The sequence below is a fragment of the Lampetra fluviatilis genome, chromosome 61, assembly GCF_964198595.1.
Source record: "Lampetra fluviatilis chromosome 61, kcLamFluv1.1, whole genome shotgun sequence".
Lineage (NCBI taxonomy): Eukaryota > Metazoa > Chordata > Hyperoartia > Petromyzontiformes > Petromyzontidae > Lampetra > Lampetra fluviatilis.
The window spans coordinates 536,058-563,828 of record NC_136335.1 but is presented as its reverse complement, the minus strand read 5'-3'; the positions used below and the strand labels follow the sequence as shown (position 1 = coordinate 563,828).

The 27,771-nt window shown below is 58.3% G+C and overlaps 3 protein-coding genes across 4 annotated transcripts; 1 reads left to right on the top strand and 2 right to left on the bottom strand.

Annotated features, from left to right (window-relative positions):
* Nucleotides 1–1,456: 1,456 nt before the first annotated feature.
* TMEM203 (transmembrane protein 203) lies at nucleotides 1,457–4,666 on the bottom strand. 2 transcript variants are annotated; one of them, XM_078881322.1, is made up of 2 exons: nucleotides 4,591–4,666; nucleotides 1,457–3,862 (listed from the first exon to the last, which is right to left on the bottom strand). In XM_078881322.1, exon 2 carries the CDS (start codon nucleotides 3,532–3,534, stop codon nucleotides 3,127–3,129), a length of 408 nt encoding a protein of 135 aa, XP_078737448.1. In that variant the 5' UTR covers nucleotides 3,535–3,862; nucleotides 4,591–4,666; the 3' UTR covers nucleotides 1,457–3,126. The 2 variants fall into 2 exon arrangements, with proteins under 2 accessions (XP_078737448.1, XP_078737449.1); XM_078881323.1 differs by lacking the exon at nucleotides 4,591–4,666 and adding an exon at nucleotides 4,222–4,575.
* Nucleotides 4,667–4,880: 214 nt separating this feature from the next.
* On the top strand, nucleotides 4,881–17,263 carry NDOR1 (NADPH dependent diflavin oxidoreductase 1). Its single transcript, XM_078881520.1, has 15 exons — nucleotides 4,881–5,349; nucleotides 7,497–7,686; nucleotides 8,223–8,300; nucleotides 8,653–8,750; nucleotides 9,278–9,376; nucleotides 10,124–10,225; nucleotides 11,191–11,433; nucleotides 11,793–11,914; nucleotides 12,287–12,507; nucleotides 13,647–13,754; nucleotides 13,866–13,980; nucleotides 14,413–14,562; nucleotides 15,327–15,445; nucleotides 15,678–15,772; nucleotides 15,977–17,263. The coding sequence occupies exons 2-15, from the start codon at nucleotides 7,501–7,503 to the stop codon at nucleotides 16,119–16,121; spliced, it is 1,881 nt and encodes a 626-aa protein (XP_078737646.1). The 5' UTR covers nucleotides 4,881–5,349; nucleotides 7,497–7,500; the 3' UTR covers nucleotides 16,122–17,263.
* On the bottom strand, nucleotides 16,191–26,453 carry LOC144951225 (endophilin-B1-like). Its single transcript, XM_078881373.1, has 8 exons — nucleotides 26,391–26,453; nucleotides 24,986–25,133; nucleotides 23,991–24,119; nucleotides 22,221–22,354; nucleotides 20,765–20,857; nucleotides 19,792–19,902; nucleotides 18,708–18,808; nucleotides 16,191–16,302 (listed from the first exon to the last, which is right to left on the bottom strand). Exons 1-8 carry the CDS (start codon nucleotides 26,451–26,453, stop codon nucleotides 16,191–16,193), a joined length of 891 nt encoding a protein of 296 aa, XP_078737499.1.
* Between the last annotated feature and the right edge of the window lie 1,318 nt (nucleotides 26,454–27,771).

Genomic DNA, 27,771 nt, shown 5'->3' with positions numbered 1-27,771 from the left:
TGTGATTGTCCTCTATACGTCATACCATAAATGACGTCAGACTGTTGTCAGGTCTCACGCGAAACTATTAATGACGTCATTACGCCGAACGGGTCAATTGTCGTCGTGACGTCTTCACACTCGCGTGCCGTGACGTCATCGCACCGTCGGCGACCGCCTTGCACGACGTCATTTTTAACCCGTGGGTTTGTTCCATTCGTGGTGACGTCATAAAGGGGAATCACAACTCCCCTGATTCGCCAGATTCCTCGTGGACATTCTGGTGGCGGTGGCTGCCTGCCACTCAAGACGAGCGTGTGATGTGTGTGTGTCTGTCTGTGTGTGTCTGTGTCTCTGTGTGTGTGTGTCTGTGTGTGTGTGTGTGTCTGTGTGTGTCTCATCTCAGTCAGTCGACCCGTGGCACTTGGGTCTGCTCCGTGACCTCCTGCCAGCGGGCGTTCGACACTTCACATGGCCTCAAGGTGCACATGGCCTGGCACAAGCGTCGTGGTGACGTCCCCACGGCAACTGTTGGGAGCGGTGGCGCAGTGGTTAGCGCGCCCTAAGCCTGTTAACGAGGCTACACGGGGGATCTTTGTCTTTGCCACCTCGGCGTGTGCCTCGTGCCACCAGCGCTGTGCACAGACGAAGTCGGGGCCTGCATCTCCCCCACTCGCTCGTCAGCGAGGTCATCCAGGGGGCTGTGTGGACACCACGGTGACTAGGAGATGTTAACTACCTCGCCTGGTGTGCAGGAGGTCGTGGGTTCGATCCCGACCCTGACGCCTGCTGCTGCTGTATATTTGGAGTTTGCATGTCTCTCTCTCCCCGTGGTCTCCTGCGCGTGAAGAGCCACTTCGTCTAGCTGTCGCCTGTGGCCATGTCGCTTCTGACAAAGAGCTGCGGCGTAACTCGGTGAGCCTCACACGGTTGGCTTCTAGTTCATCTCTCCTCCTCGTGGCCACCTCCAGCTCCAGACGTTGTATGAACGTTATCCGGCTGTGTGCCGTGCGCAACGCGGGGTCGTGATGACACGTCTTCATCTTCTTCTTTCGTTTGGCCGAAGTCGATGTGGAGCAGGACTCGAACCCGGACCCCCCCCCCCATCGTTGCGGTGCGAGCCAGAGGTCGCAAACGGGTTTTGATTCCTTACCCGTACCCGGCCGCACCAGGGTCGCAAACGGCGACCCGTACGGGTACCCGTTCCCTACCCGTACCCTACCCGAAATGAGTGACAAACGGCTACTCACCAGTGACTCACGGCCTACCCGTACCGGGCCGGGTATGGGTAGCCGGGTATCGGGTAGGGTACGGGTATCGGGTACCCGGTTGCGACCTCTCCACCCGGGAGGTCTCGGCAGAGCGATGCCACGCGTCGTCGTCGTTGTAGAATGGCCCGTGGACACGGACATCACAGAGCTAGATCCGAGATTCCTTCGCCGAGCGTGCAATTGAGACCCGGTGAAGAGCAGCAGCCTTCATCATCATCGTGCTTTATTAAATATCTCCTGTTGGTGACGATGACTCAACGGGGATAGCCACGGCAGGTACCACGCGCAGTGACAGTTTAAACAGTTTCACACGGAGTCGGCTTTCGCGGCCAAAACCATCCATAAGAGATTTTTGGGGTTAGATCGCGTAAATATAAGTGTGTCGTTAAACCCGCCACAGCAAATTAGTAAGGTTTGTCACGTAAACAGAACGTGCCAACACGTTACTATACTCTCTGGTTCTTTTGGTAATGTCACGTAGATAGAAAAAATAATAAAGGACGTTTCGGGCGCAACACAAGCGGTTGCTTGTGTTGCGGCGGAAACGTCGTGTTTTATTTCTTTATTTTTTTCTACCCACATAACTTTACCGAAATAACCAGAGTATGGATTCCTGCAGTCAAGAAAGCTTCAAATCAAGACGTTACGAGTACAGCACACCGGTGTGTTGGAGAGCAAATCCACAACAAGTACGACGTTCCTCCAATAATTACAACTAGCATCATCAGGCGGCAGCCACATTTATATTTGCGCGATCTAACCCAAAAAAACTTGTATCAGAGCTTAAGCAGTAAAATCGAATACTTTATATATACACTAACACAAAGATCCCCCGTGTAGCCTTTAACAAACTGTTGCGGCCAATGTTAGCAGGCACCTGTGAAGGCCGGCACGGCACACGAGGGGGTGGGTGGCCAGCACCTTTGTTCACAGACCGTACCAGGTACTCGTAAGGCCGAGTCAACGTCAGGGAGGCCCAGGACCGGTCCGGACGTTCGTCACCGGTTCGTGGCACGGTGCGCTAACCACGGCGCCACCGCTCTCCCAATACAGACACTCCCACACGTGCTGGTCCGCCGCTGCACACATCAACTCGCAGGGGCAAGCAGCTCGGCTCGCCGTGTGTGCTGACGTGTGCACACTGGGAGAACAAAAACGTGTCGCTTGAATTAAAGTGCTGAAGAAGCCCCCAGCACGCGGGAGTGCAACGCTGGACATGTTGCATTGAACTCCTTTCGACGTATGTAGCCAACCGTGCTCAATGGAGGTGCGGGGGAAGGACGTGCTGAATAGCATACCGCGGCACAACCCAAACACAGCGGAGCTACGCAGCAGTAGCAGCAGCAGCAGCACAACCGCGATCGGCCACGCATTGGAACAGAGTCAATTTTCGTTGCGCAGCCGATTCCCGAGAGCTGGAATTGAGACATTTGGTGCACAGCTGGCGTGGTCACCGACGTCACGCGGCGAACGGAGACGCTCGCAGGCGACGCCAGGGATCAAACTCGGGTCGCCGGCTTCGTAGCGCAGCGCGCTCACCGCTGCGCCACCGCTCCCCAGACACACACAAGACACACACAGACACCGGCGATTCTCCCTCGCTCACTCGAGGTGAGGCCGCGTCACGCGCCATTAGCCCCAGCCCCTGGCGGCCCCGCTTGGCCCCAAGCCAGCTTCAGCCGGCTTCTTGCGAAGGCCAGCGGCGGAAATCGCGGTTCGGTTCCGTCTCCGCAAAGTAAAACAAAGCGCCCATACCGGAGTGGACACGGGCACTGTCTCGGCTCGGATAGGGGGGGTACGTCTCTCCAGTCAGGTGGTTCTCGTGTTCTCTCTCTCTCTCCGCGTGGGCGTCTCCGCCAACTGTCGCCGGTGCCCGTCACGAGACCCTGCAGGCGCGCACCAGCAGCAGCTGCAGCAGGAAGAAGAGCGGCGACATGATGAGGCCGAAGGAGAGGTCGGTGACCGGCTGCACCAGCTTCTGGCAGAGCAGCATCTCGAAGACGAACTTGAGGCTGAGCACGGTGGCCACCCAGAGGGTGCGCATGCAGGCCACGCGCACCTCGCCGTCCTGGTACAGCCGGATGAAGACGATGACGGTGAAGTACGCCGTGAGGCCGTCGGCCACGAACACCGGCACGAACACCTTCCACCAGTCGAGCGGCAGCAAGCGCTCCGCCTTGAAGGCGAGCAGCACGGAGAACACGAGCGCGCCCAGCAGCTGCAGCGCCATCTCGAACGTCGCGAAGCCCAGCCACTGCACCAGCTCCTGCACCGTGAACAGCATGGCGGCGGCGGTGCTGGTGCTGGCGATAGCGGGTGGCGAAATCGGTGGTGGTGACGGTGGTGGTGTACCAATGACTTTGGTGGCGGTGGTGCTGGCGGCGGTGTTGGTGGCGGTGCTGGTGGCGGCGGTGCTGGCGATAGCGGGTGGCGAAATCGGTGGTGGTGCACCAATGACTTTGGTGGCGGTGGTGGTGCACCAATGACTTTGGTGGTGGTGGTGCTGATGCTGGTGGAGGGTGCAGTGGTGGATTTTGCAGTGGAGGCGGTGGTGGTGGTGCGAGGGGTGATGGGGTCGAGCCAATGCTTCGTGTCCTGGGGGTAACACTTCCCTGCAAATAAATTTGGGTTGGAGAAACAGAGGCAGATGTTGTCGGCATCACACATGTCACGGTCGCGTCCAGGGGCAATGAATGAATGAGTTGACTCGACGCGTGGCTGTCGGAGAGACCACCAACAACAGGAGGACGAGCACGCATCGTAGAGGTGCTTGTTGGGGTTGATCGCGTCCATTTATAAATGTTGTGTCGTTAAACCCGCCACCACCCGACACAGCCAGTAAGGTTGTGTGTCACGTGAACAGAACGTTGCCAATTCATTACGAGTACAGCACCGCCGGGTGTGTGTAGGAGAGCCACGCCACGACATTCACAATACGAGTGTACGACGTTTCGGCAGTGACTACAAGCACCTTCACCAGGCGGACGCGGCGTGGCGCTCGCGGCCGCCACCACGACCAGTGGCAATTATCCTGAACCGGTCCTGGGCCTCCTCCCCCCTAGGTCGACTCAGCCTCGAACGACTGCCCGCTGCTGATGTGTGACGACGGCGACATCGTCACTGGGGAGACAAAGGCGGCCCGGCGCTTGGCGACCCAACCCCCTGGGTGGTGCCTCGCCGCCCCCTTCCACACGCGGGGCGCGCTCGCCGCACAGGCCACAGCAGCAGCCTGCCGAGGCTGCACGGGCGGCATCTTTGTGTTACATGGTCACGACTCTGTTGTTGTGTTGTTGTTGTGTTGTTGTTGTGTTGTTGTTGTGTTCATGGCGCGCGCCGTTACCTTGATGACGAACAAGAGGCGCTTCTGCCTCGCGACTCCACAGCCGGTACAGTGCGCGATGACGTCACCACGCACGGAGTGATGTCACCACGCACGGTCAATTGTCATCGCGCACGTGGTGACGTCACCACGCACGGAGTGACGTTACTACGCACAGAGTGATGTCACCACGCACGGGCAATCGTCATCGCGCACGTGGTGACGTCACCACGCACGAAGTGACGTCACCTCGCACGGGTCATCGTCACCACGCACGTAGTGACGTCACCACGCACGGAGTGTACCACAAGCTGCGGCCTTCGTAGGCGCTGACAGCACTTGCCCCTGCTGTCTGTTAGAGGCTACACGGGGGAGCTTTGACTTTGAGATTTGTTTTTTTTGTCGCCGAGGAGAGAGGAACGGTGCGTGGTGTACATTGAAAAGTGGGAATCGATCGATTATCAGTAAATACTGAGGAGCATTTTAATTGGAACTGAAATATAAAACTTTAGTAAAGTGAAGGCGGAACGAGGCACACAAAACTCTTCCCAACTCGACATTAACGCCGATTTAACAAAGTAACATTCTTAAACCTCTCCCAAATCGAATCGTTAATTATAAAGACGGATATCGATAAGCGCTATGACGTCACTACAACGAAATACGCGAGTGACCTCATCCAAACGGGCGGTGTGACGTCATCCGCAAGCCGCTCTCCCGCGTGACGTCACGCAGCTGGAAGTGCCGGCGCGCGCGCGGTGCCGGAACACGTGGGAAGAGGTGGGAGATGATGATGTTGATGATGATGTTGATGATGATGTTGTTGATGATGGTGTTGATGATGTTGATGATGTTAATGATGATGTTGATGATGTTAATGATGATGTTGTTGATGATGTTGATGATGATGATGTTAATGATGATGATGTTAATGATGATGTTGATAATGATGTTGATGATGTTGTTGATGATGATGTTATTGATGTTGATGATGATAATGATGTTGATAATGATGATGATGTTGATCATGTTGATGATGTTGCTGTTTGATGATGATGTTGTTGACGATGTTGTTGATGATGTTGATGATGATGTTGTTGACGATGTCAGCGCTTGTGGCATCCGTGTTGTGTCAGCGCGCCGCCGGCTGCACCGCGGGCCTCTCGTTCGCCGTCGCGGCCTTCACAGCTGCAGCACTTGCCCCAGCAGCAGCAGCAGCAGCATCCTCTCCCGTGGCTGGGGGACCTTTGTCTTTGTACCGTGTAGCGTCACTGACCCCGGGCACCGGGGGAGCGGTGGTGCAGCAGTTAGCGCGCCGCGCTCCGAACCAGGGCGGCCACCATTCATCAGAACCGGTCCTGGGGGCTCCCCCTGGGTCGACTCGGCCTCAAATGAGTACCTGGTGCGGCGTGGAGTAATCATCGCCACTGGGGAGACAAAGGCGGTCGGGCGTGATGCTGGCCACCCACCCCCTCGTGTGCCTTACCAGCCTTTGTAGGTGCTGCTCGCTGACAGCACTTGCCCCAGCAGTCTGTCCGGGCTATCGGGGGGATCGTTGTCTTTGTTTGAACTCGGGGTCACGCCGCGCGTGTCCCACCAACTCGATATGTTGAACTTCTAAAGAAATTAGTTTTCCGTTTTTGGATATTAAAGTTGAGTAGCTCCAGTGGCTTCCGATTCGATTCTTTGGAAGAGTGGATTTGTCTCGGGGGCCTCCACGGGTTTTTTCTCGGCACAATTCGACTCAACGGCGCGCGTTCAGAGTGTGTGACCACGATACATTCCCACGTGATGACCACGATGAGCCACTAAGTTGAGCTCTCGTCATTTGCGATGGCCAGGTCACTTGTGAAGAAGAGCTGCGTAGATTAATGGGGCACTACAGCTGGTCAAATAAAAACAATGTTTAGTAGTCTTCTTGGTTCTTTCGGTAAAGTCACGTAGAAGGAAAATAATAAAATAATAAAAATACAACATAATAAGATAAATCTCACGACGTTTCGGCCACAACGCAAGCAGCCATCCTCAGGTGGAGAACAGAATTATCTTATGATGTTTTATTTTTATTATTTTTTTTATTTCCCTTCTACGTGACTTTACCGAAAGAACCAAGAAGATGAATCCCTGCAGTCACGAAAGCCTTAAATCGAAATTTAATGTTTAGTAGTAATAATGGTGATAGAGCCTTTGACACTTCACATGCCGGCCTCAAAGTGCACCTAGCCTGGCACAGGCGCTGTGGTGGTGACGGCGGCTGCCGCATGCCTCCGTTACGTTCCCTTGCTCCCAAGAGCGACTGACATCATGGGCAAGAACAACAACAAACAAAACACGACCGTGGCGTGGCTGGTGCTCGAACTGTGTGACCGCCGCGTGTTAAAGCATTCGCTAGAGACATTTGCAAGAGTGACCCAGAGGTCACCAAGGTCACAGGACAGCAATGAAGCAAAGATAAGTAATATTTTAGAAAACTTTTTTTAAAACCACGCTTTAATGAAATGTACTGGTAATGGCAGAACTCCACGACTCCAGGAAGTGGCCCCGAGGCTTGCCATAACGTAAAGGGACCGTGGTGATTTACAGCCAACGTCAGTTGAGCGTGGACAATTAGACCCAAGCCGAAACATAACATGTAAAAAAGAATGTTTAAAAATAATATTTATTATAGAATATAGTGTTGTCATCGGTATGACATAAGTATACCAAGTTTGCAGTCGATACCACATTGGGAAGTGGGTTAAAATTGAGCTACAAGATTTGAGGATACAACAACAACAGACACAGTGAGTTAGTAGAAAGCGTGCAATAAATCGTAACCAAAGCAACTGCATTCACAAGTGAAATCGAAAACATAACACTCGTGTGTCCCGCGGTGCCTTGCGATTTTTGCCGCGTTGTGCTGATCGTTCCGTCTTGCCGCACGGTAGGGCAATGGCGGACCACGACGACAACCACCACGACAACAACCACCACCACCGCCAGCGCCACCACCGCCGGCTGGCGGTGCTGTACGGCAGCCAGGGCGGAACGGCGCAGGACGTGGCGGAGCAGCTGTGGGGCGACGCGCGGCGCCGCCGCTTCGACTGCCGCCTTGCGGCGCTGGACGACTACGCCGTGGTGAGCGGCGGGCCGAGCTCGTGCCAGGCGGCCAGGAGCGCTTCAGCGGCCGTCTGGAACGCTCTTCCGATGTTAGGAAGCCACTGTGGAGCTATGCACTTGTACATCATCTCGAGGTTGACAAACTCGTTTGTTTAGAACTGTTATTGGTGTTTAGTTTGTTGTCCTTCCCCCCGCACCTCCGATTAGCACGGTTGGCTACGTACTTACAAACTGCTATACAATACACACTACACTGCTGTAGACTACACTATACACGACACTGCTTTAAACTACACTAATACACTCCACCACTTTACTACATTGAGAGATAATGTCCATAGAACCGCTTTTTCTGTTGCGTTTGTTGTCCTTCCCCCGCCGGCTGGCTACATACGGCGGTGCGAAAGAAGTTCAACATACATACACAGACAAAGAACCCCCGTATAGCCTTACCATACTGTTGGGGCAAGTGCTGTTGGCGAGCACACACACGGCCCTCAGCGGAGCCAGCCGTACCGCCGTCGTTGACCGGTTGGTGCTGCCGCCGTGTGCAGGCCGGCCTCGTCTACGAGCCGCTGGTGGTCTTCGTGTGCTCCACCACCGGGGACGGAGACCCCCCCGACAACATGAAGGTCCGTTGCCGTGTCTCTGTGCCGAGGACGCCGCCACGCTCGCTGATGACGACGACGATGACGATGACGACGACAACGATGATGATGACGACTACGATGCTGACGATGTTTATGACGATGACGACAACGATGATGACGACGATGATGACGACAATGACGACGATGACGATGATGACGACGATGACGATGATGATGACGACGATCACGATGATGATGACGACAATGATGACGACGACGACGTTTATGACGATGATGACGACGATGATGGCGACGACGATGATGACGACGATGATGACGATGACGACGATGACGACGATGATGACGATGACGATGTTTGCCGCTCTCGTGACAGACGTTCTGGAGGTTCATTTTCCGCAAGGCCCTGCCTGCGAACTCGCTGGCTCACACCTGGTTCGCTGTGCTGGGCCTCGGGGACTCCTCCTACGCCAAGTGAGTGGGGGGCCCACGGCGCGGGGGAGCGTGGGGGTCCGTGGGGGTCACTACCCCCACGGGTCACGGGGAGCGGTGGGGCATCGGTTAGGGCTGCGCTGCGCTACGAACGTCGTGACCCGAGTTCGATTCCCACCCACGGCCACCAACACCGGTGACGATTATCCGAACCGGTCCTGGGCCTCCCTTAGGTCGACCCGGCCCCAAACAAGCACCCGGTGCGTTGTGTTAACATCGCCACTGGGGAGACAAAGGCGGCCACCCACCCCGTAATGTGCCGTTACGGCCTTCGTAGGCTGCTCGTGAACAGCGCTTGCCCCGGCGGTCTGTGCAGGCTGCACGGGGGTCTTTGCCTCCGTGCGTCTGCCTGCCCGTCGCTGCGTTCCGGACACCCGCGGTGCCAAAGACGTCGCGACGTCCGGTGCACCACGTGACGTCGCGACCAACGCTCTCGAGCCTCCCCGGCGTGCCGGCCGGCACGGCAACTCCCCGTGCGGCCGCGTTCTCTGCCTTCTCCGCCGTTGCAGGTTCAACTTCGTCGCCAAGAAGCTGCACAAGCGTCTGCTGCAGCTGGGCGGCCGCCCCCTCGCGTCGCCCGGCCTCGCCGACGACCAGCACGAGCTCGGGTACGCGTGCTGGACGCGCGCTGTGCGCACGTTGCGCGTGTAGTGTATAGTGTAGTTTAAAGTAGTGTAGTGTTTAGTGTAGTGTATGGTAGTGCAGTGTGTAGTAGTGTAGTCGTGAAGTGTAAAGTGTACTGTATGATAGTGTATAGTAGTGTAGTGTATTGTAGTGTGTAGTAGGGTAGTGTATAGTGTAGTGTAGTGTATAGTGTAGTGTATAGTGTAGTGTATAGTGTCGTGTGTAGTAGTGCAGTGTATAGTGTAGTGTATAGTGTAGTGTGTAGTAGTGTAGTGTATAGTAGTGTATAATAGTGTAGTGTATAGTGTAGTGTAAAGTAGTGTATAGTGTAGTGTATAGTGTAGTAGTATAGTGTATAGTGTCGTGTGTAGTAGTGTAGTGTATAGTGTAGTGTATAGTAGTGTATAATAGTATAGTGTAGTGTATAGTAGTGTATAATAGTGTAGTGTATAGTGTAGTGTAAAGTAGTGTATAGTAGTGTAGTGTATTGTAGTGTAGGTTCTTTTGCACCGTGCATGGTTAGCGCGCTGCGCTACGAGTCCACTCGCAGCCACCAACGCCGGTGACGACTTAAACCTGTCCGGAGCCTCCCCTAGGTCGACTCAGCCTCAAATGAGTAGCTGTGTGCCGCGGTGACGGCCTCCACAGGCGCCGCTGCTCACTTGACGGCACTCGCCCCCCCCCCCCCCCCGGACTGCCGAAGTCTTACCTGGGCTCCTCTGGCTGCGCAGAGCGGACGCGGTGGTGGACCCGTGGGTGGCCGCCCTCTGGAGCGACGTCCTGCGGGAGTTTCCGCTGCTGGATGGAGAGGAAGCCATCGCTGACGACGCACGGTGAGGGGGACCACCGGGGTGACACGGGCTGGGGGGGGATGGTGGCCGAGGCCGAGGAGGTTTGTGACTTCTCTCCCCCTCTTCTGGACGGTGGGACTAAATACAACGGCAAAGGTCCCCCGCGTAGCCTTGGCGGGCTTATGGGGCAAGTGCTGTTAGCGAGCAGCGGCACCTACGGAGGCCGTCGCGCTGTGGCACACCAGGGGAGTGGGCACCACGCCCGGCCGCCTTTGTCTCCCGGTGGCGATGTTTACGCACCGCACCGGGTACTCGTTTGAGGCCGAGTCGACCTAGGGAAGGCCCAGGACCGGTTCGGATAATCGTCACCGGTGTTGTGCCGTGAGCGGGAATCGAACCCGTGTCGCCGGGTTCATAGAGCAGCTCGCAAATCACTTCACTACCGCTCATACACACACACCCACACTCATCCACACATTCACACACTCACACTCACACACCCACACACACCCACACTCATACACACATTCACACACTCACACTCACACACACTCACACACTCACTCACACTCACACATTCACACACTTACACACACATTCACACACTCACACACTCACACACTCACACACACACCCATAATGCAACTGCTAGCGTCAAAACCACAACCCAACACAATCGAGAAAAATAAAATCACACCGCAAATCACTCGATTGGGATTGCGTACGGCATCATCGTCATCATCGTCACAATCATCATCATCGTAATAATCATCGTCATTGTCATCATCGTCATAATCCTCATCATTGTCACAATCATCATCACCGTCATAATTGTCATAATCGTCATCATCGTCATAATCGTCATCATCGTCATCATCGTCATCATCGTCACAATCATCATTATCGTCATAATCGTCGTCATCATCGCCGTCATCATTGTCGCCAAACCTCTCCGTATGAATCCGTGGCCGGAGCCCCAGACCCCGCGTGCCGCTGTGCCTTGTCAGGTTACCGCCCCGCTACCGCGTCGACTTCGTGGAGCCCAGCGGCGAGGCCCGAGCTGACGGAGACACCCCGGCTGACGGAGACACCCGCACGGGCGGCTCGCCGCCAGACGGTGTCGCCGGCGCGGCGCCGTCGCCCCTCCGCCCGTTCCCGGCGCGCGTCATCGCCAACGAGCGCGTGACGAGCGCGGGGCACTTCCAGGACGTGCGGCTCATCCGATTGGACGTCGCTGGCTCGGGGTTGCGGTAACGCCCCCTCCCTCCCTACCCCGCGCCAACCCACATCTCTGTGAGTTTGTCACCTTTTGAGCCGTGCGAGTCTCTCTGTGTGAGTCTCTCTGTGTGAGTCTCTCTGTGAGTCTCTGAGTCTCTTTGTGTGAGTCTCTCTCTGTGAGTCTCTCTGTGTGAGTCTCTCTCTGTGAGTCTCTCTGTGTGAGTCTCTCCGTGCGTGTCTCTCTGTGTGAGTCTCTCCGTGTGTGTCTCAGGTTCCGTGCGAGTCTCTCTGTGCGTGTCTCTCCGTGCGTGTCTCTCTGTGTGAGTCTCTCCGTGCGTGTCTCAGGTTCCGTGCGAGTCTCTCTGTGCGTGTCTCTCCGTGCGTGTCTCAGGTTCCGTGCGGGCGATGTGGCTATGATCCAGCCGCCGTCTCCGGGCGAGGCGGTGGCAGCCGTCTGCTGCCTGCTGCGCCTCGACCCCGAGCGCCACTTCTACGTCACGGCTAACCACCCGGGTACGCAGGAGCGGGGGGGGGGGAGCGGGGGGGGGGGGTGGCGTGGGGGGGGGAGTGGTGGCGTGGGTGGGGGAGCGGTGGCGTGGCGATCGGCGTGCCCGGCGACCCGAGTTCTATTCCCGCTCGAGGCCAAGCACCGGCGACGGTTGTCCGAACCGATCCCGGGGCTCCCGCAGGTCGACTCGGCGGCCTCAAACGAGCGCCTGGCTCGGCGCGTAAACGTCAGCCGCCGGGGGAGACAAAGGCGGCCGGGCGTGGCGCCGGCCACCCCACCGCCCTCGCGCGTCGTGCCGGCCTTGGTGCTCTGTGACGGCGCTCGCCCCGACGGCTTCACGGGGGGGGATCTTTGCCCGCGTGCCTGCGTGCCCCCAGGCCTCCCCGCGCCGCCCTTGCCGTCGCCGTGCTCCGTGCGCTGGCTGCTGGAGCGCCGCCTGTGCGTGACGGCCGTGCCACGCCGCTCGGCGTTCCGCGCGCTGGCGCGCCTCGCCGCCCCCGGCAGCGCGGAGCGCGAGCGCCTGGCCGAGCTGAGCGCCGCCGCCGGCCTCGACGACCTCTACGCCTACTGCCAGCGGCCACGCCGCACCACCCTGGAGGTGTGCACCGCCAACGCCACCGCCACAACCACAGCTACAGCCACAACCACAACCACAGCCACAGCCATCACCACAACCACAGCCACAGCCACCGCCACAACCACAACCACATCCACAGCCACATCCACAACCACAACCACCGCCACCGGCGCAGCCACAGCACAGCCACCACAGCCATCACCATGGCCGCCCACAGGCACCGCAGCCACAGCCACCGCCACCACCGCACGTCGATTCTAAATGTGACGGGAAAAACCGGAGGACCCGGAGAGACACGCAAACTCCAAATAGACAGCAGCAGGCGTCAGGGTCGGGATCGAACCCACGACCTCCTGCACACCTCATCATGGGACCTCCTTTGCCAGTACCAAAACATGGGAATAGGTTTTCCCATTTTTTCTGGCAACAAAACAGCTGTTTTAAGATGTTAAAATGTCAAACTGAAACCTTTTACAAGGAGTCATGTCTGCATTAACCACAATACTTGTGGTCAGAATGCAAACAAACAACATACTCTGATGGCATTGTCCATGAAACTGATTGGTCCACACCAGAGACAGCTTTCTTTTGAGCCTCGTCTCAAAACGGTGTTAGACCAGAGGACGCCAAAAGGCGCCAAAAGGCGTCCTCTGGTCCTGTACAGCAGGCGAGGGAGTTGACATCTCCGCGCCACCGGGATGTAGAAGTGGGCAGGAGAGGAGCGCTGACGATGCCCCCTCGATGCTCGTCGGAGCAGCAGGAAGTCACCGCCACCGTCTTTGATGTTGCCACTGCCGCCGCTGCTGTTGTTGTTTACGTTGTTGATGTTGTTGATGTTGCCGTTGTTTACGGTGTTGTTGCTGCTACTGTTGTCGTTGTTGCTGCTGCTGTTGTTTCTGTTGTTGTTTACGTTGTTGCCGTTATTGTTGCTGTTGTTGATGTTGCCTTTGTTTCTGTTGTTGCTGTTGTCGTCATTGTTGTTATGACTGCTGCTGCTGTTTTTTCTGTTGTTGCTGCTGCTGCTGTTTTTGTTGTTGCTGCTGCTGTTGTTTCTGTTGTTGCTGCTGCTGCTGTTTTTGTTGTTATTGCTGCTGCTGTTGTTTCTGTTGTTGCTGCTGCTGTTCTCGTCATTGTTGTTATGACTGCTGCCGCTGCCCCAGGTGCTGCAGGATTTCCCGGAGACGGCGGCGCGCCTGTCGCTGGACGACCTCCTGGACCTCGTGCCGCCCATCCAGCCCCGGGCCTTCTCCATCGCAAACTCCCCGCAGGTAGCGGGACGGGGGGGGGGGTGGGGGGGCGGACACGGCCCCACCACGGCCACGGTGACGACAACGACGTCGACGACGATGACGACGTCGTCTTTCTGTGCGCGTGCGTAGGCTCACCCGGACGAGGTGCATGTCCTCGTGGCGGTGGTGACGTACCGCACGCGAATGTTCGCTCCGCGCCGGGGCCTCTGCTCCACGTGGCTCGCCAGCCTGGACCCCGCCAAAGGTCGGCCACCCCGGCGAAGGTCGCGACGCGGCTGGCGGCCATCGGGAACCGCAGTTTCCGGTTCCCGTGCGGTGCCGTCGCCCCCCACCCACCACCCCCCAAAGACCAAGTACCCGTGTAGCCTTGACGGATTGTTGGGGCAAGTGCCGTTAGCGAGCAGCGCCTTGCGAGGGCCGGCACGGCGCACGAGGTGGGGTGGTTGGCCAGCACCGCGCCCGGCCGCCTTCGTCTGCCCGGTTGCGATGTTTACCGCGCGCCGCGCCGGGTACTCGTTTGGGGCCGAGTCGACCTAGGGGAGGCCCAGGATCGGTTCAGATAATCCTCACCGGCTTGTTGGTGGCAGAGAGCGGGAATTGAACTCGGTCCGCCGGGTCCGAAGCGCGGCGCGCTGACCGCTGCACCCCGTGACCCCCGTGACCCCTGTGACCCCAGGAGAGGAGCCGCCCCGCGTGCCGCTGTGGGTGAAGCGCGGAACGCTGGCGCCGCCGTCGCCCGCGGCGCCGCTCGTGGCGGTGGCGCCCGGCACCGGCGTGGCACCGTTCCGCGCCATGCTGCAGGAGCGCTTCGCGGGCGGCCACGCGGGTGAGCCGGGTCACACGGGGAGTTCACGCTGGGGGTCACGCGGGGGTCACACAGGGGTCACGCGGAGGTCAAGCGGGGGGGGGTCACGCGGAGGTCCACGCGGGGGTCACGTGGGGGGGGTAATGAATAACGAGGGTGAAAAACCACGTCCTCGGAAGTTTTGTTTAATAAGCGCAAAATAACGTGACGCACGCGGATCTCCTGTGCAGGTAACATGCACGCGGGTAAACATGTAGACGCACACATGTAGACGCACACAACGTAGACGCACACACGTAGACGCACACACATAGACGCACACACGTAGACGCACACACGTAGACGCACACACGTAGACGCACACATGTAGACGCACACACGTAGACGCACACACGTAGACGCACACACGTAGACGCACACACGTAGACGCACACACGTAGACGCACACACGTAGACGCACACACGTAGACGCACACACATAGACGCACAGCAACCGCTGTTCGCTGCTGAGCGGTGGTGACGTCTCCACGCCGCTCGTGGCAGGCGTTACAAAGACAAAGGTCCCCCACGTAGCCTTTAAAGGCCGGCAGGGCACGTGAGGGGGGCGGGTTGGCCAGCACCGCCACCGCCACCACCACGGCCACCAATAGCACCGCCACCGCCACCGCCACCACTGCCACCACCGCCACCACCAGCACCACCACCACCGCCGCCACCACCACCGCCGCCACCACCACCGCCACGCTCTCCGCACCCCGCTGATGCCCGCGTCCCCCCGCCCCCAGGCAACGTGCTGTTCTTTGGGTGCCGGAACCGCGGCGGAGATTTTTATTTCCGGGAGGAGTGGGAGGAGGCGGAGTCACGAGGAGACCTCCAACTCATCACTGCCTTCTCACGTGACCAGGTCACCCTCCCCCCCTCCTCCCACTCACCCCCCCTACCCCCTCCTCCGCCCCCCCACCCCCTCCTCCTCCCCCCCCCTACCCCCTCTTCCTCCCCCCATTGCCTTCTCACGTGACCAGGTCACCCTACCCCGTGTGCGTGTGCCCACCGTGTATGTGTCCACTGTGTGTGTGTGGCCCCCCCTCCCGTGTGCCGTGTGTGCGCCCCCCTGTGTGTGCGCGCCGTGTGTGCAGGAGGAGAAGGTGTTTGTGCAGCACAGGATGCGCGAGGAGGGCGCCCTCGTGTGGCACCTGCTGCACAACGAGGGCGGCTGTCTCTACATAGCCGGGTAACGTGGCGGGGTAACGTGGCCGGGTAACGTGGCGGGGTAACGTGGCGGGGTAACGTGTGGCCGGGTAACGTGGCCGGGTAACGTGGCCGGGCGACGTGGCATGTAACCCGTGTAAGGGTCACGTTTCGTCATGCATTGAAAAGGAAGTAAAACCATGCATATGTGTGTGCGTGCGTGACCGTGCGTCCGTGCGTGGCGCAGGAACTCCAAGAGCATGCCGTCGGGAGCGCTGGACGCGCTCAAGTGGATCGCCGCGACGCACGGCGGCCTGGACGACGCGGAGGCCCAGGCCTTCGTGTCGGAGCTGGAGAAGACTCGGAGGCTGCAGTGGGAGACGTGGTCGTAGCGATGAGGTGGGGGGAGAGCGACGAGGTGGGGGGAGCGGCGAGGTGGGGGGCGACGTTGGTCGTTGTCGTTATTCGTCTCCGCCGCTCCGGGCGACGGCTCCCGGAGGTGCCGGGAGGCCCACGGCGTCGTGCTCGGTGGCCTCGGGGCTCTGGCCGCTCATCTGGAACGAGGCCGTGACGCTGCCGTGACGCAGCGGGTACACGGCGAGCACACGCGCACACGCGCACACGCACACGCGCACACGCGCCAACACGCGCACACACGCACACCACACACACGCACACACACACACACTCACACGCACACACGCACACGCACACACACACACACACACACGCCCAGCGTCCCCGCGTTAACACGCACACACACACGCCCGTGTTAACACGCACACACACACACACACGCCCAGCGTCCCCGCGTTAACACACGCACACACGCACACACACACGCCCCGTGTTAACACGCACACACACGCACACACACGCACACACACACACACGCCCAGCGTCCCCGCGTTAACACACGCACACACACGCTCAGATTCCCCACGTTAACACACACACGCACACGCACGCACGCACACACACGCACACACACACGCGCCCAGCATCCCCACGTTAACACACACGCATGCACACGCCCAGCATCCATGCATTAACACGCACACACACGCACCCGTTTTTCCAATTTACCCCTCCCATTTGAATACCAGTCAACGCGCTCCACGCCGCGCGCGCCGGACGATTGTTAAACGCGTGACGCGCTCACGCAGACTAACGGCCAGACGCGGCCTCGCAAACGCCCCCCGCCTGCCCTCGACCACGTGATGCCGCTCCCCGGCGTTCAAATTCCTATCGCCGTGACACACCCAACTTGCCTGATGATTGCTCAACGAGTCCCCGCGTGGTGTCGAGAGAGAACACCGATTCCGCCTGACAGCCGTCTCCGCCTCACGCGTCCGAGTGAATTGTTATGTTTGAGTGCCTGTGTGTGTGCGTGTGGTGTGATGTGTGTGGTGTGATGTGATGTGTGTGGGTGATGTGTGTGGTGTGATGTGATGTGTGTGGGGTGTGAGAGTAATGTGTGATGTGTTGGTGTGTGGTGTGATGTGTGTGTGCGTGTGGTGTGATGTGTGGTGTGATGTGTGTGTGTGTTGGTGTGTGGTGTGATGTGTGGTGTGATGTGTGTGTGTGTGCGTGTGGTGTGATGTGTGGTGTGATGTGTGTGTGTGTGCGTGTGGTGTGATGTGTGGTGTGATGTGTGTGTGTGTTGGTGTGTGGTGTGGAGGGGGGCGCTAGTGCAGCGGTTAGCGCGCTACGCTACGAACCCCTGGTCGACCCGGGTTCGACTCCCGCTCACGGCCAACGCATCTAAACCGGTCGTGGGCCTCCCCTAGATCGACTCGGCCTAAAATCAGTACAGTACCTGGTGCAGTGTATAAACACCGCCACTAGGAAGACAAAGGCGGCCGGGCGTGTTGTTCGCCACCCACCCCTTCGTGTGCCGTGTCGGCCTTCAGTCTGTTAAGACTATACGGGGGATGTTTGTCTTTGGTGCGCGTGTGTGCGTGTATATATATTCGTAAAGTACTTACTAACTTCCTTCAAGGCTGCGTAAAATACAGAGATGAGAGGGGAGAGGCAGGAGAGTGTGCGGAGTGGAGAGGTAGGAGAGAGATGAGAGGGGAGAGGCAGGAGAGTGCGTGGAGGGGAGTAGAGTGAGATGAGAGGGGAGAGGTAGGAGAGTGTACATTGTGGATGTATGAACATTGTGGATGTATCAACATTGTGGATGTATGAACATTGTGGATGTATGAACATTGTGGATGTATCAACATTGTGGATGTATCAACATTGAGTATTTTTGTAACGCTTGAGAACCAAAGGGTTGCAAGGCTGCCGTTAAGGTGAAGAACCGCGGCTCTAAACGCGTGGTTCTAAACGTGGAATGAAAAGCCGGAGCAAAATCCACGCGACCACGGGGAGAACACGCAAACTCCAAATACACAGCAGGGGTCGGGATCGAACCCACGACCTCGTGTGTACCCGGCGAGGTTGTTAACATCTCCTAGTCACCGTGACGCCCCATTCATTCTAGATTTGAAGCTTTCGTGACTGCAAGGATTCATACTCTTAGGTTTTTTCGGTAAAGTCACGTAGGCAAAAATAATAATAATGAAAATAACTAAATTAAATCACGACGTTTCGGAAGCAACACAAGCCTCCGTCATCAGGTATAACTGCTCCAGTAAAATCATACACTACAGTAATTTTACTGGAGCAGTTATACCTGATGACGGAGGCTTGTGTTGCTTCCGAAGCGTCGTGATTTAATGTAGTTATTTTCATTTATTATTTTATTATAATTTTTTTACCTACGTGACATTACCGAAACAACCTAAGAGTATACCCCATTCACTGTCTTTGAAACGGATTGGCCCATCATTTTGTTTTGGCGAAAAGGTCCCAAAGACACGTGGGGGGGGGGGGGGGGGTCTGCAATCGCAGGGGGCTCGCGCCCCCCCCCCACACACCTGGGGCTCTGCGGCGGCTGCTCGTGCCGGGCCGTGTCCGCTGCTGCTCACCTGTGCAGCTGCCTCTGCAGCCCGGCCAGGTAGCGGTGCCCCACGGCAAACAGCGCCGCCTGCGCCTCCACTAAGTCCTGCAGCCCCTGCAGCTGTTCGGCCTGGGGGAGGGGCGCGGGGGTCAAGGGTCAGCGGTGGGGAATCCTCCACGCTCTCTCCTGCCTCTCCCCCCTCATCTCACTCTACTCCCCTCCACGCACTCTCCTGCCTCTCCCCACTCATCTCACTCCCCTCTTATCTCACTCTACATCTCCTCCACGCTCTCTCCTGCCTCTCTCATCTCACTCCACCCCCTCCACGCTGTCTCCTGCCTTCTCTCATCTCACTCCACTTCCCTCTCATCTCACTCCACCCCCTCCACGCTCTTTCCTGCCTCTCCCCTCATCCCACTCCCCTCCACGCACTCTCCTGCCCCTCCCCTCTCATCTCATCCCACTCCCCTCCACGCTCTCTCCTGCCTCTCCCCTCTCATCTCACTCCACTCCCCTCCACGCTCTCTCCTGCCCCTCCCCCCTCATCTCATCCCACTCCCCTCCACGCTCTCTCCTGCCTCTCCCCTCTCATCTCACTCCACTCCCCTCCACGCACTCTCCTGCCCCTCTCATCTCATCCCACTCCCCTCCACGCTCTCTCCTGCCCCTCCCCCCTCATCTCACTCCACTCCCCTCCACGCTCTCTCCTGCCTCTCCCCCCTCATCTCATCCCACTCCCCTCCACGCTCTCTCCTGCCCCTCCCCCCTCATCTCACTCCACGCTCTCTCCTGCCCCTCCCCCCTCATCTCACTCCACGCTCTCTCCTGCCCCTCCCCCCTCATCTCACTCCACGCTCTCTCCTGCCCCTCCCCCCTCATCTCACTCCACGCTCTCTCCTGCCCCTCCCCTCTCATCTCATCCCACTCCCCTCCACGCTCTCTCCTGCCTCTCCCCCCTCATCTCACTCCACGCTCTCTCCTGCCTCTCCCCTCTCATCTCACTCCACCCTCTCTCCTGCCTCTCCCCCCTCATCTCACTCCACGCTCTCTCCTGCCTCTCCCCTCTCATCTCACTCCACCCGGGCTCCACGTGGCTCCGTGCGGGTCCTCACGTGCGCGTTGTCTACGCCCTCCAGCAGCCGCGTGACGTCACGGCTCTGCCTGCGGAACTCGTCTCGCGCCGCGGCCTCGTGCTGCTCGGCCTGGAGGGGGGGGCAGCCGCCCTCGTCGGTGTGGAGGGGGGGGGGGGATCGGGTCACACGTCGCATGTTGGCGCATGTTGGCACATGTTGGCGCATATTGAGAATAGATTTCCCCCTTTTTTCTGGCCACAAAACAGCTGTGTTGAGATGTTAAAACACCAAACTGAAACCTTTTACAAGGAATCACGTTCCTGCATTAGCCACAACGCTTGTGGTCAGAATGCAAACAAAAAATGCAAAAAAAGCATTGTCCTTGAAACTGATTGGTCCACACCAGAGACAGATTTCTCTTGAGCCTCGTCTCAAAACGGTGTTAGACCAGAGGACGCCAACAGGCGGGGTGGAACCCTATTCTCATGATTTGGTACTGGCAAAGGAGGTCTCATGACGGCGCATGTTGTCGCATGTTACATGTCACGCACGCGCGTGTCCCCCGCACCTCCAATTAGCGCGAGGTGGCTACGTACGGTGCGAAAGAAGTTCAACGTGCATACCACGCAAAGACAAAGATCCCCCGTGTAGCCTTAACAGAATGTAGGGGCAAGTGCTGGTTAGAGCGAGTAACCGGCGCAGTGCACGAAAAGCAACATCGGGCATAATCGATGGGTTGTTTTTCTGTGGTGAGATCGCGGCAATGTATAAACGTGTCGTGAAACCCGCCACCACCCGACACAGCCGATGAGGAAGCTTGTGTCACGTGACCAGCGCGTGACAACTCCCGACGAGCACAGCGCCGCCGTTTGCGCGTTGCAGAGCAAGTCCACAAGATTCACGCAGTCGGGAGAGACAAAGGCGGCCGTGGCGGGGTGCCCGGCAAACGCCACCCCCCCCTTGGCGCTGCCCCCCCCCCCCGGCGTGTCGTGGCTGCCCCACCCCCCCTCACCCGGGCCGCGTCGTGCGCCGTGGCGGCGCTGGCGCTTCGTCGGAGCGCCAGCGCCAGTGCCGCCCTCGCCGTCTCCAGCCGCGAGCGCTCCCTCTGCGGGCCGACAACCATCACCATCATCATCATCACCATCATCACCATCATTATCACCACCATCATCACCACCATCATCATCACCACCTCATCATCATCATTATCACCATCATCATCACCATCATTATCACCATCATCATCATCATCACCATCACCACCATCATCATCACCATCATCATTACCACCATCATCACCATCATCACCACCATCATCATCATCACATCATCACCACCATCACCACCATCACCACCACCATCATCACCATCATCACCATCATCATCACCATCATCACACCATCATCACACCACCATCACCATCATCACCATCATCACCATCATCACCACCACCACCATCATCATCATCACCACCATCATCACCATCATCACCACCATCATCACCATCATCACCACCATCATCACCACCATCACCATCATCATCACCATCATCACACCATCATCACACCACCATCACCATCATCACCATCACCACCATCATCACCACCATCATCATGACCACCTCATCATCATCATCACCTACTCATCATGCATCACCTCATCACCACATCATTTTGGGCAGTGTTGAGTCTATGGGTAGTGTTGAGTCTATGGGGAGTGTTGAGTCTATGGGTAGTGTTGAGTCTATGGGTAGTGTTGAGTCTATGGGCAGTGTTAGTCTATGGGCAGTGTTGACTCTATGGGTAGTGTTGAGTCTATGGGCAGTGTTGAGTCTATGTGCAGTGTTGAGTCTATGGGCAGTGTTGAGTCTATGGGCAGTGTTCAGTCTATGGGCAGTGTTGAGTCTATGGGCAGTGTTGAGTCTATGGGCAGTGTTGAGTCTATGGGTAGTGTTGAGTCTATGGGTAGTGTTGAGTCTATGGGTAGTGTTGAGTCTATGGGTAGTGTTGAGTCTATGGGTAGTGTTGAGTCTATGGGTAGTGTTGAGTCTATGGGCAGTGTTGAGTCTGTGGGTAGTGTTGAGTCTATGGGTAGTGTTGAGTCTATGGGTAGTGTTGAGTCTATGGGTAGTGTTGAGTCTATGGGCAGTGTTGAGTCTATGGGTAGTGTTGAGTCTATGGGTAGTGTTGAGTCTATGGGTAGTGTTGAGTCTATGGGTAGTGTTGAGTCTATGGGTAGTGTTGAGTCTATGGGCAGTGTTGAGTCTGTGGGTAGTGTTGAGTCTATGGGTAGTGTTGTGTCTATGGGTAGTGTTGAGTCTATGGGTAGTGTTGTGTCTATGGGCAGTGTTGAGTCTATGGGTAGTGTTGAGTCTATGGGCACGAGACTGCTGTGCCCCCCCCCCCCGGTGTGCAATCCCGTGCCCCCCACTCCCACCATCGCCCCGGTCTCGCGAGAGTGCGACTTACCGCGATGGCGCGGCAGTCTGAGTCGAGGAAGCTCTGCAGGGGACGCAGGAAGGTGGCGGAGGCGGCGCGCGCGAAGTCTCTCTGAGCCAGGCCCAGCCGCTGCTCCGTCTCGCCGCAGCGCAGCAGCGCCCGGCCTGCGTGCCACGCGGGGTCACGCGGGGTCACGGGGGAGGGGGGGGTCACGCGGGGCCACGGGGGAGGGGGGGTCACGCGGGGTCACGGGGGGAGGGGGGTCACGGGGGGAGGGGGGGTCGTGGGGTCACGGGGGAGGGGGGCTCACGGAAGGGGGGGTCACGGGGGAGGGGGGTCACGGGGGGGTCGTGGGGTCACGCCAGTCACGCAACTCGGGTGGGGGGGGTTGCATCACAGCCACGTGGGCCACGTGGAGGAGCGTCACGGGGCCCTGGTGGTCCAGAGACCCGCACTCTGATGAGTGCGATTGGTTACGTACGGTGCGAAAGAAGTTCAACATACTTACACACTACCCATAGACTCAACACTGCCCATAGACTCAACACTGCCCATAGACTAACACTGCCCATAGACTCAACACTGCCCATAGACTAACACTGCCCATAGACTCAACACTGCCCATAGACTAACACTGCCCGTAGACTAACACTGCCCATAGACTCAACACTACCCATAGACTGATAATCGATTGTCGACTGTGTATATATCTGTGATAATCGATTATTGACTATATATATCTGTGTGTGTGGCGTTGCACACAGAGGCCCCTCTCTGCCACGGCTCCATCCACCCCAGGTGCCCCCCCCCCCATTCAGTCAAATTCATTCGGCGACTGCACTCATACAAAGTCAGGGCTGGGGGGGGTGGAGGGAGGGGGGCGGTGGGGGGGATGGAGGGGGGGGTGGGGGATGGAGGGCGGGGTGAATAGGAGGATTGGGGGGGGGCAGGAATCAGGGTGATGAGTCTGACACGGAACAGGGTTTGGCACTTCGTGGGATTGTGAGCCACGGCCGCTTGAGTAATGGGGGTGTTGGGGGGGGGGTGGGGGGTGTTGGGGGGGGGGTGTTGGGGGGGGGTGGTGGGGGGTGTTGGGGGGGGGGGTGTTGGGGGGGTGGTGGGGGGTGACGATGCGGACGTAAAAGAACGATCCAGCCAAGGCGCAGCCCCTGCAGTCGCCTCGCTCCTGCGACTGGCTGGCGAGCGGGGCAGAGCGCCTCAATGTCGCCCTGGCCACGCTGGCGAGGAGATGTTAACCACCTCGCCTGGTGTACAGGAGGTCGTGGGTTCGATCCCGACCCTGAGGCCTGCTGCTGTGTATTTGGAGTTTGCGTGTCTCTCTCTCTCATCATCATCACGGTGGCTAGGAGATGTTAACTACCTCGCCCCGTATACAGGAGGTCGTGGGTTCGATCCCGACCCTGACGCCTGCTGCTGCTGTATATTTGGAGTTTGCGTGTCTCTCTCTATCTCCGTGGTCGCGTGGATTTGTCTCCGGTAGCTCGGTTTTTTCCCTCTCCACATTTAGGATCAACGTCACCACGTTTAGAGAGCTACAACGCAGCTCAGTGGGGCTGACACCTGGTAAGTATTGTTCATACAGTACAGTAGTTTAGTTCATATAATACAACAACAATTGTTGAGTTTTATTTCGTTATCATCACGGTGACGATTCACCACTCCGCTACTCCTGACGCAATCACGTGGCACGCCACCACCACCACGATGTTAAATTATTGGTAGGTCACACCTGTTGGTGGTGGTGGTGGTGCTGGTGGTGGTGGTGCTGGTGCATCTCACCGTAGGCAGTGGCAGGGCCCAGGTCGTTGGCAGCCTCCGTCATGGCCTGCCCCAGCTGCTCCAGAGCCGTGGGGCGAGCTGGCGCCTTGCGGTCCAACTTGCCCAGCAAGAACTCCTCCATCCTGATGTCTGCGCAACACATTCAGAGGGACAGCACCACCACCACTTGCCTTTCGTACGGTGTAGCCTGCGACTGACTACACACACAGGCGTACACACACACGCGCGTACACACACGCGCGCGTTTACAAACGCGTTCAAACACACAAAAGAGAAATATCCCCCGTATAGCCTGTAACAAACTGCTGTTAGCGAGTAGCACTTATAAAGGCCGGAATGGCACACGAGGGGGTGGGTGGCCAACACCACGCCCGGCCGCCTTTGTCTCCCCAGTGGCGATGTTTACACATCGCACCGGGTACTCCTTTGAGGCCGAGTCGACCTAGGGGAGGCCCAGGACCGGTTCAGACAATCGTCACCGCTGTTGGCCGTGAGCGGGAATCGAACCTGGGTCGCCGGGTTCGTAGCGCTAACCGCTGCACCACCGCTCACACTTTAATTGTTGCTACCAGGCAAGGCGCCACATTGAGCTACCGCGGAGATGTTTTCCAGAAGCGACCTGACCATCACAAATGATAGCTCAACGAAATGGGCTTCTCATCATCATCACATGGACATTTATAGCGGCAGCCAAATGCTCTAAAACGCGTTGCGACGGTGATTCTAAACGAGGAGGAAAAAACCGGAGGACCCGGAGAGAATTCCACGCAACCCACGGGGAGAGAGACGCAGACTCCAAATACACAGCAGCAGCAGACGTCGTCAGGGTCTGGGTCGAACCCACGACCTCCTGCACACCAGGCGAGGTAGTGAACATCTCCTAGCCACCGTGGCGGCACGTGATCCAGCGCCCTGGAGGCAGCAGCCAGGGTTGGTGGATCATCGGTCAGCTGTTGCGTAACAATTGTGAGTGGGGGGTGGTGGGGGGCTCTCACTGGGGTTCGGCTGCAGCAGGGCCTGCACGTGGTGCACCAGCCCCTCGCTGCGTCTCCTCGTCACCTCCACCCTCTCCACCATCTCGGCCATCTCGGCTCCGTCCTCTCCCCCCTCTGTTGACTCCGGCGGCCGCTCCCCGCTGCTCATCTGCGACGCAGCACGTGGAGGTGGTGGAGAGAGACGCCGTTGGTGAGTCTCGGGGCTCCACACAAGCTGTTAGTGCCCCTCCCCCTGTCAATCATTCACTCTCGCCCCGCCCACTCTCAGAGCCACGCCCACTCCACTGCCAGCACCTGGCCCCCACCCACTCTCAGAGCCACGCCCACTCCACCGCCCGCACCTGGCCCCCACCCACTCTCAGAGCCACGCCCACTCCACCGCCAGCACCTGGCCCCCACCCACTCTCAGAGCCACGCCCACTCCACCACCAACACCTGGCCCCCACCCACTCTCAGAGCCACGCCCACTCCACCGCCCGCACCTGGCCCCCACCCACTCTCAGAGCCCCGCCCACTCCACCACTAACACCTGGCCCCCACCCACTCTCAGAGCCACGTCCACTCCACCGCCAGCACCTGGCCCCCACCCACTCTCAGAGCCACGCCCACTCCACCGCCAGCACCTGGCCCCCACCCACTCTCAGAGCCACGCCCACTCCACCGCCCGCACCTGGCCCCCACCCACTCTCAGAGCCACGCCCACTCCACCGCCAGCACCTGGCCCCCACCCACTCTCAGAGCCACGCCCACTCCACCGCCAGCACCTGGCCCCCACCCACTCAGAGCCACGCCCACCAGTGACTGATCAGCATGGCTGGCTACGTACGGCGCGAAATAAGTTCAACATACATGCAAATCTATGAAATGAAACAACTATTGAACGGTTTTTATTAGACCAGGTAAGCCCATCCCCCCCCACCCCCACTGAGCTATGCAGTTCTCTTTCCAGAAGCGACCTGGCGATCACAGATGATGATAGCTCAACGACGTGGCTCACCGTCATCGTCGTGTGGACATTTATAGCAGCCAAATGCTTGAAGCGCACGGTTCTAAACGTGGAGGGGATAACACCGGAGGACCCGGAGAACAATCCACGCGACCGCGGGGAGAGAGAGAATCACCGCAAACTCCAAATATACAGCAGCAGCAGCAGGCGTCAGGGTCGGGATCGAACCCACGACCTCCTGCACACCAGGCGAGGTAGTTAACATCTCACCATGGGGAGACACGCAAACTCCAAATATACAGCAGCAGGCGTCAGGGTCGGGATGGAACTCACGACCTCCTGCGTACCAGGCGAGGTGGTTAACATCTCCCAGCCACCGCGGCGCCCCAAATCTAAATCCAGTTAAAACCTGCAGCCATGTCACTCACTGTCACTCCCTCCCTCCCTCCCAGGTCTCACCTGCACAGCCCTCGTGATCAGGGTCCCAGCATCGGACACCATCCTCCGCACGTTGAACTCCATCGCTGAGCAGGGCGCTTGAGAGGTTCCCTACGAGTTTGCCGGCGGGGGGGGGACACAAAAATCCGGAGTGGATCTCGGAGTGGAGCGGAGCGGAGTTGTGGACGGAGTGAGGGAAGTTGCGGCGATGCCACTCGGACGGTGGTCGTGGTGGGGGCGTTACACCAATGGGGTAGCGGCGGGGGGGAGGTGGAGGCTGCCCAAAGCATAAATCAATTTGGGGGGAGGGGGTCATTGTGGGAGGGGTTTACTTCTGGCGGGGGGGGGGTCAGTGTTGGTGGTGCCCGGCTGAGCTGAAGCCGAGTAAAGGCGTAGGGGCTCCAAGTAGTTCAGGAAGGGGGGGGGGCGAGGGCATTTACTGAACTCGAATCCAAATTCCGATGAACATCGTGAGATAACAAAGCCGACTGATCTCCACTCGCTCCACGCCACGGTCACTGCACTCACACCGCTCACTCCACTCACTCCACTCACCCCACTCACACCGCTCACGCACTCCACTCACCCACTCACACCGCTCACCCCACTCACACCACTCACCCCACTCACTCCGCTCACTCCACTCACTCCACTCACTCCACTCACCCCACTCACTCCGCTCACCCCACTCACACCACTCACCCCACTCACTCCACTCACTCCACTCACTTCACTCACCCCACTCACACCACTCACCCCACTCACACCACTCACCCCACTCACTCCGCTCACTCCACTCACTCCACTCACTTCACTCACCCCACTCACTCCGCTCACTCCACTCACTCCACTCACTCCACTCACCCCACTCACCCAACTCACTCCACTCACCCCACTCACTCCGCTCACTCCACTCACTCCACTCACCCCACTCACCCAACTCACTCCACTCACTCACCCCAATCACCCCACTCACCCCACCCACCCCACTAACCCCACTCACCCCACTAACCTCACTCACACCACTCACCCCTGAGAGGGGGAGGTGGTGGTGGTGGAGGAGGGAGGGGGGCTGAGGGGGGGGAGGTGGTGGTGGGGGAGGGTGGGGGGGCTGAGGGGGGGAGCTGGTGGTGGAGGAGGGAGGGGGGGCTGAGGGGTGGTGGGAGGTGGGGACTTAATCGGCCACTGAACGGCATGGAGGGGAGTTTGCTCGCCCGTGCCGACTGCCCGGCGTCTCTGCCGTGACACCGCGAGACACACATGACGACACTTGTCGAGACACATGTCTAGACATGACGACACTTGTCGAGACACATGTCTAGACATGACGACACTTGTCGAGACACATGTCGAGGCGCCGTGACCACCACGTGGCGTGTCCGTAGTGCACCGCGTGTGCGTG